General features: G+C 46.5%; 1 protein-coding gene across 2 annotated transcripts; it reads right to left on the minus strand.

Annotated features, from left to right (window-relative positions):
• On the minus strand, positions 1-3919 carry s1pr1 (sphingosine-1-phosphate receptor 1). 2 transcript variants are annotated; one of them, XM_052011472.1, is made up of 2 exons: positions 3396-3919; positions 1-2124 (listed from the first exon to the last, which is right to left on the minus strand). In XM_052011472.1, the coding sequence occupies exon 2, from the start codon at positions 2027-2029 to the stop codon at positions 896-898; it is 1134 nt and encodes a 377-aa protein (XP_051867432.1). In that variant the 5' UTR covers positions 2030-2124; positions 3396-3919; the 3' UTR covers positions 1-895. The 2 variants fall into 2 exon arrangements, with proteins under 2 accessions (XP_051867432.1, XP_051867433.1); XM_052011473.1 differs by lacking the exon at positions 3396-3919 and adding an exon at positions 2805-3375.
• Positions 3920-8269: the final 4350 nt, after the last annotated feature.

Genomic DNA, 8269 nt, shown 5'->3' on the forward strand with positions numbered 1-8269 from the left:
TTTGTTGAATTTAAAGGTATATGTATTTACATATATTCTGTGTGATTCCACTTGAATGCCTTTCTTACAGTATTTTCAGAACATCACAGCATTCAGTTTCGGACAGGTCATGGCATTTGAAATACTTCGTGTCAACTCCTAATTACATATGTTCAATAATTTAGACATAGTTCTTTTTTTGTTCGGGCAAATACCTAAATATTCATAGTAATTCTTTGCAAATAAATCTGGAGAACTGCTAATTAAGTTTCACAAATGTTAATAAATTAATAATCAGAGGTTAGGTTCACAATAAAGGGTGGAGTGACACTATCCAAAATACATTCAAAATGATACATGAGGCCCGTTAGTAACAAATTTAATTTTCGAGATTTTGACACTATATTCTCTTTATCTTATTTTACATAACACGGTTGATACAATGTTTTAATACTGCTCGTAGACAAGAATTTAATGCCTGGTAATGCTTCTCTAAAATACTCGGCCTCTTAGTAAAGTCACAAAGTAAAGCCAAGTGTTTGGGAATTTGGCAATCCTTCCATAAAATGCACTCCAATAGTTCTGGAAGCGCCAAAATCTCCGCCACTCCCCCGAAAAGCTGCATTAGGGACACAGGAGTCGCGAACGGTAACAGTCTTGCGACGCAAATTCTCGGTGCTAATCAAGTCTTTGTTGCCGCATTCGCTTGATCATGAAATGCATTTATCTCCTTTTAGAAGTCTGGAGTAATTTGCATTGCCGCTCGGTTGGGTGGAGTAAGGCGGGTCTAGTACACTCCCGCACCGCAGTCCCCGGGGCGGGTCTTGGTATGAAGGTCACATTGCCCCCACGTGGGACGTCGCCGCCTTGATCGTCGGAAGGGTGGATGACCCCCTTCACTCCACCGGGGAGCCCACTACGCCGAGGAGTTGATATTCCCCGACGACATCAGGGTCTCGGGAGTGCCGCACTCGTCCTTGTTCTGGTGCGAGGAGTTGTCGGACTTGCTGCGGCTGAACTCGGGCCCGGCGCCCGCCGCCGCCGCCTCCCTGCAGCGCCAGCAGACGCAGCAGAGCAGCCGGCCGAAAGCGCGCCTCATCTCACGGTTGGTCAGCGTGTAGATGATGGGGTTCATGGCCGAGTTGAGCACGGCCAGCGCCAGGAACCACTCGGCGTGGTAGAGCACCGGGCAGCCCCTCACCTCGCAGGCCACGTCCAAGAGCAGCAGCACGAAGAGCGGCGACCAGCAGGCGATGAAGCCGCTCAGCACGATGATGACCGTCTTGAGCAGCGCCAGCGACTTCTCGTCGTGGCGGCTGGGGCGCACCGAGTAGCGGTTGAAGGTGAGGCGGCGGGTCCGCGACCGCACCAGCAGGTAGATGCGGGCGTAGAGCAGCACGATGGCCAGCAGGATGATGCTGAAGACGCTGGTGCAGAAGAGGATGTAATGCTTGTGGTAGAGCGGCAGCACGGTGGAGCAGTGCGGGAAGCCGCGCAGGCAGTTCCAGCCCATGATGGGCAGGCCGCCGAGCAGCAGCGAGAGCAGCCAGCAGCCGCTGATGAGCAGGAAAACGCGGTGGCTGCCGCCCGAGTTGTGTGGCTTGATTTTCATCATGGTAAGGTACCGCTCGATGGCGATGGCCAGCAGGCTGAGCACGGAGGCGGCCAGCGCCACGAACATGCTGCCCTCCCGCACGAACCACTGCGCCAGCGTCAGGCGGAAGGTGTTGGAGCCTGACAGCAGGATGTTGACGATGTAGGCGGCGCCGGCCAGCAGGTCGGAGAGCGCCAGGTTGCCGATGAAGTAGTACATGGCGCGGTGGAACTTCTTGGTCTGCCAGATGGCCAGCAGCACCATCAGGTTCTCCAGGATGATGAAGCAGCACACCACGATGAAGAGGACGGACGTGACCCGCAGGTTGCTCTCCAAGCTTCCCTCCCCTGAGATGGTCGGCAGCTTGCCCGTGTGGTTGTAGTGCTGCAGAATGATTTCCTGGTCGGTGTCACTGGGGCTGGGGATCAGCACTCGGCGCCCGCCTTCTGCACCCATCGTGTTTGCTTTTCCCGCCTTTTCCCGACTGGCTGCGACGCGAGTGCCCACCAGGTGGCGCGGCGACCGCGGGAGAGTCAGACCAGAGGCATCGCCTGCAAAATCAAAGCACAGGGTCAGGCGGCGGGTCTCTGCAGGCATCGCGTCCCACGGCTTCGGCGCAGCCCTCCGCCCCCCTCCCCGCTGGAAGTATGAACTGACATGTTGGCTGTTTTAGGGAAAATCATTTATTGGACTTTTTGTTTAAGAAAAAGGATTGACAATATAGTGGCATAACAGCCACGGAGGGGCGAGAGTGGGCTATAGAAAATGTTGCATACTTTAGCTGCAGTCAGAAATAAATCTGTCAACGCCAAAACAGGCAATTAAAGTTACGTTTGCGATGAATCCACAGAATGCATCAATTTTTTTCTGCCGAAATAATAATTATCCCAATACAACTTAAATCTTAAATTACTGTAAGCATAAGTTGCACAACTTTCAAAAAAATTATGGATATTAAATGATTTAATCAAATATAAGTCATTTTCCAAAACGGGTAATAAAACCTTAAACACTTAATTTGACAATAAAATAGATACATTTTGTATATATTTTTAATTATAAATATTAAATGTTCAGTTATAAATAAATGTTGTCCCGACACAAGCATGCAATGTATCCCAAAAAATGCATTAAATTTTACATATCGACAGGGTATAAACTAATATGATTTAAATTATGAAAATCTATAATAAAATAAGGTGTGCAGCTCACTGTTTTCGTTGATAAATACCTTTTAGTAGAAAATGCAACAAATAGTTCAGAGAAACGAGATCGTGAGAACAGGATACCCTTTCCTCGATTCTAAACAATGAAAAGCGGCGGGGTCCTCTCAGTACCTTGTTACTTCTGAGAAAGTAGGCACACACGTCCCAGACTTATGTCTGTCGCTGTCCCAGTCATATCAAAGTCAACTAAATCGTGAGACTGGGTGGGGATGAAAAGATGCACTCAGCTGATAAACAGTACAAAACAGGAAAGCGTTTGACGCAAAGGGTCCAGGAGGGTAGCAGCCAAACAACTGAACTTGCCACTGAACAGTTAGACCCAGCCGACCACAATGTTGAACTGTTGTCCCATATTTCAAGTTCTCTATTAAAAGTCCCTTAAAAAAAACGCCTTGAACTAAAAGCAGCTCACACTTGGCAAGATGTGTAATTCAGGAATGAAAGTTCGCAAATTCTTCTATAACACCTTTTAAAGTAACAAAATCTAGCAATGTAAAATAAGATATTCCGTTTTAATCAACAGAATGTACAAGTTTTCCTCATTGCTTTTCAGTTTGAATTGAACAACGAGGTGCAATATATTTTCCTGTCCTTACCGTGTGTAGGATACCCGGCGCCCCTCGAAAGCTGCTCTTCAGTGTTGTACGTGCTGTCAGTCCCAGCGCTTGGTTGCCACTGAAATGCTGAGGAGCTGGACTGTGTTTGTCAGCAACAGTTGGCAGAGACGGCCCCTAGTTTCCTATTTGCTTTTTTTTTACAAGGCAGTGCTAACCCTGGATTTACTTTGCAGGGGCATTGTTTTGAAGTAGAAGTAATCGATTAAAAAAAGAGCAGATACATTGAATGCATGTCAGCACAAAGTTGAAATATTAAATCATCAGAACTGTTGCAAATGAATCCAATTATTCTGATATTTTTAAAGGAAGGAATGTATGCATATTTCATAGATTTCCAACTATTAAATTCTGTTCGCCGTTTCAAATACTTTTAGGACACATACATGCACTTGAAACTTTTGCACGGACTTTGCAGAATTAATAATCTCAAGGAGGGACTGTTTTTCATACTGTCAATTTTATGTTGCTTATGTAATAAAAATACACGCTATGCAAAGTGGCTGATATTGGAAATCATACTGTGCAGGTTTCAGTACGGTGGTGATAAAGTACATGATCACGCTTTGAGTGTAGGTCTGGCCAGATTCACTGGGGCGGAGGAGGGGGGTGTTAACTGATAAAATCTGAAGTGTAATTTAAACGACAGAGGAAAGCAGCAAGATCCCACCACTGCTGAACGCCACAGAAAAGGGCGTTGCAGAATGACGGGGAGCGTCTCCGGTACCCCCCCCCCCCCCCATCATACATTCAGTAGGTGTCCCAGTCGGTTTGCAGAATGCAGTGTGTAGAGGGGAGGGGGGGGGGGGGTGGCTGTGGTTCTCACTCGCCGACCGAAGGCAGTGCTCTAGGCTGGGTTGGTATTTGCTTCACAAGGCAGTAACTGACCCTGGATTTACTTCGATCCAGCACAGGCTGGATCCCTCCGCAGGAAGTGATGGCTTGAATCATTTGAACTGAATGCGGAGCTAAGTGGGAGGGGTAAGAGGGCGAAATTCCGGCAGCCACTGTGCAAGTCGGTGGTTAGGAGTGCTGGGAATCCCAAGCAGGAAGCGCCAGCCAGGTATTTAGGGTCCCTGCCGCTTCCCTTGACCTCCATAGAAGGAATAACTAACGTTGAGGGAAGAGCCAATTAAAGCAGCTTGGTGCTTGTTCAAAGGGCAAATCATGGAAAAGTGGTGCACACTTGCTGGCCATTGGAGACACCTGGCGAGCAAAGTATTTAACCCCAGGTCAGAGCTTGGCGCCAAACAGGCCCAGGGAGGGAGGATATTTTCAAGAATCAGCCAAACAATCATTGGAGCACTTTGTGCTAGGGAGCTTGTAGGCCCCAAGTATGGGGGCAGTAGCCACTGCTGGGTTTTTGGTTACTGAGGAGGAAGAGGAGCAGCAGGGGAATGCAGAGGGCACAGAAGGATCACCACATGGCGCACAAACCCCAGGCACTGGGTGTTCAGGAACAGGGTCAGCTACTCAGGCCTGGCAGAGGACCAGTGCCCGCACAGGCTCCAGCTCAGCAGGGAGGCCGTGACTGAGGTGTGCAGCCTTCTCTGGGGTGACTTGCATGGAGAATCAATCATCCGGACTGCACTCCCTGGGGCGGTGAAGGTCACTGCTGCCCTTCTATGCCACAGGAACTCACCAACGGCCACTGTGAACATCACTGGGATCAGTCAGTTTGCCGTGTACTGTTCCATCAAGGAGGTCACAGATGCTCTGCTTCGACATGCACCCACCTACCTAAGGCTTAGGAGTGATAAGGTTTGCGAGCAGCGCCAGTATGTTTTTAGCCTCGCTGGTTTCCCCAAAGTGCAGGGCATCATCGATTGTATGCAGGTAGCCATTTGTGCACCCAATAACAATCCAATGGCCTACCTCAATGCAGAAGGCTATTATTCCCTCAATGTCCAAATCATATGTGACCACCATCAGAAGATTATGAATGTTAATGGGGGTTCCCCAGGGGGCATGCATAATTTTTAGGTTCTGAAGCAATCTGAGGTGCCTTTGACCTTTGAAGGGGATGAAAGGATAGATGGCTCCTTGGGTATCTAGGCTACCTGCTGCAACCATGACTAATGAGACTGCTGCGCAATCCTGGCACCCCAGCAGAGAACGGGTACAAGGTGGACCATTCGCAAACCAGTGCTGTCATAAAACAGACTCTCGGGCTGCTGTAGAAGTGCTTCAGGTATCTGGGTCGGTCAGTGGGGGCCTTAAGATATTCCCCAGAGAAAGTCAGTAAAACTGTGACAGTGTGCTGCATGCTACACGACATTGCTATAGACGGCGGTCTCTCCATGGAGGATGAGCAACATCTAACTATAGAGGATCATGGGCCACAGCAGCCTTCAACACTGGATCAGCCACTACAGGCGGCTAGACAAGTGGGTAAAGGAATTATTGCTCAGTTCTTCAGTAGTTGATGACAGCCAGTGGTTTGGACAAATGCTTAATGTACTTGGTTCTTCTTTTTGCATTTTTGGCATACATCCACTGGGTACCTTTTTCTTTGCTATATTTGCTTGTTACCCATGCACAATAATCCACTGATCATCTGAAAAGTATTGTTAACCAAATAAATATTGCGTTACTTTGGGTTTGTGGTGTTGGTGTCTTCCCTGTCCCCCTTCCCACCCCTCAATCTATGAATCAAAGTGATATATATCCAAGATATCCATTTCTACATTCTTTCTTGATAGGGAAAGCAACTATAGGAGATGTCTGCCCATATAAATAGCAAACTGGTTTAATAACCCAGGTGTCAGTTGTGGGAGACTGCTTTTACACTCTTTCTTCTCAGCCAGAATATTGTTTGCACAAGTCCTGTTCCAAGTATTTGACCACAAGTTAGGCTGACAGTCCAGTGTGCTACTGAGAGGACTCTGATAGAGGTGCCATTTCAAATACAACATTAAACCAAGGCTCTGTCAGATTAAAGTGGATGTAAAAGCTCCCATGACATTACTGGAACATGAGGTTTTACTTGCCCATCTCAAGATTCCTCTTTCACCTTGTTCATTGCTTCCAGGATGAGGACGTTTGCATTGACGGCCATAGCCCATCACTTGCTGGTTCCGTGATGGAGTGAGCAGAGGGAATAATGAAGCATGAGTTTCAGACTCCTGCCACCCTTTGGGTGAAACATTTTTCTTCATCTCCCCTCTAATCTTTGTCACTTTAGATCTATGCTCACTAATTTTTGACACTACTGAAAAGAGAAATAGGTCCTCTTGTATCTAGACCCCTCATAATTTTGGCTCCCTCAATTAAGTCTTTCCTTAGCTTCCTCTCTTCCAAAGAAAATAACCCCAGCTTATCCAAACTTTCCTGGTAACTAAAATTTTCCAGTCCTGTCAAAAATCCTCATAAATCTCCTCTGTACCCTCTTCAATGCGATCACATATTTTCTGTAAAGTGATGACCAGAACTGTGTGCAGCACTCAAATTGTGGCTTCTCGGATAATTCTGTGCCTTGGCTATTAAAGCCTTTTCATCCACCTTATCTGTCTCCACTGTCACTCTTCGATCCCTCAATTCCTTCACACTTGCAAATATCTTCCCATTTGTTGTATATTCCCTTGTACCTCTTCAAATACATTTGATCTCATTTCTCTACTGAACTAAATTCAACTTGCCATTTTTCTGGCCAGACCATACATATCTCTTGAAGCTTTCCTCATCCCTGTCAAACACACTGCCAGTTTTTCCATCATCTGTAAATTTTTTAATCATGTCCCCTATATTTAAATTTAAATCATTTATATATACAATACAATGCAAGTGAGGGAGTACTGAGCTTTGCGGGTTGTCCAGATTTGGATCCCAATTAGCGCTCTCCCTTGTACCAAGGCCTCAGACTTACCCGCTCACGTTTCTACAGACTGGGATAGATTTCATCAGGGCCTGGTGATTTATCCACTTCCAAAGACTTTAAACCCCTCAATACTTCCTCTTTTACTATGCTTATCTACTTCTCTCTTCACAACAACATTGGTGTCTCCCCTCCTTTGCAAACTCAACTGAAAAGTATTCATTAAGAACCTTACCCACATCCTCTGTCTCTACACATAGATTATCCTTTTGGTCCTGAAGAAGGGTCCTGACCCGAAATGTTGACCGCTTGCTTCTCTCCATGGATGCTGCCTGGCCTGCTGAGTTCCTCCAACATCATAGTGTTTTTCATCTCGATTCCAGTATCTGCAGTCCTTTGTTTCTCCGATTAAGTCCTACATTTTCTCTAGTTACCCACTTGCTTTTAATGTACTTATAAAGCAATTTTGGATTTTCTTGATTTTTCTTGCTGGTATTGTTTCATTTTTTGACTTTGTTTTTCTGATTTCCTTTTAAATTTCACTGCCATCCATAGTTTTCTAGGTATTAGGTTCTCCACACAAGCTTTTTTGCCTCATTCTATCCTCTGGAGACATTGTCTTCCAAGGTGCTCTAGATTTGACAGTCCTCCCTTTTCCCCTGTGGGAACGTGTTTACCTGAACCTCTTGGATCTCCTTGTTTGACTTTGGAGGCTACCTGCAGACAGAGGTGTTCTCAGGTGCCAGCTGCCCATGTCTTTCATGGTGATAGGGGTTGTGGGTTTGTTGGGTTATCCTGGGTGAATAAATGTGGTGCATGCACTACAGTAACTGTGCAATGTTGGTAGGAGAAATAAATGTTGAGAATAGTTGATGGGGTGCCAAATGGGTTTGCATTGTCCTGAATGTTGTCCAAGTTCTTGAGTTTGAGAGATAAAAGAGATTGCAGCAAAACAGAATGCTGGAAGAAATCAGCGGATCACTCAGCATGTGCGGAGGCAAAAAGTGAAAGTCGACATTTTGGGTTGACGCCCTGCTCAGGA

This window comes from Pristis pectinata, chromosome 3 (genome assembly GCF_009764475.1).
Source record: "Pristis pectinata isolate sPriPec2 chromosome 3, sPriPec2.1.pri, whole genome shotgun sequence".
In the NCBI taxonomy this organism is placed as follows: Eukaryota; Metazoa; Chordata; class Chondrichthyes; order Rhinopristiformes; family Pristidae; genus Pristis; species Pristis pectinata.

Coding starts and splice junctions, on each gene's coding strand:
- s1pr1 (XM_052011472.1), bottom strand. CDS start 2,029: ATGGGTGCAGAAGGCGGGCGCCGAGTGCTGATCCCCAGCCCCAGTGAC.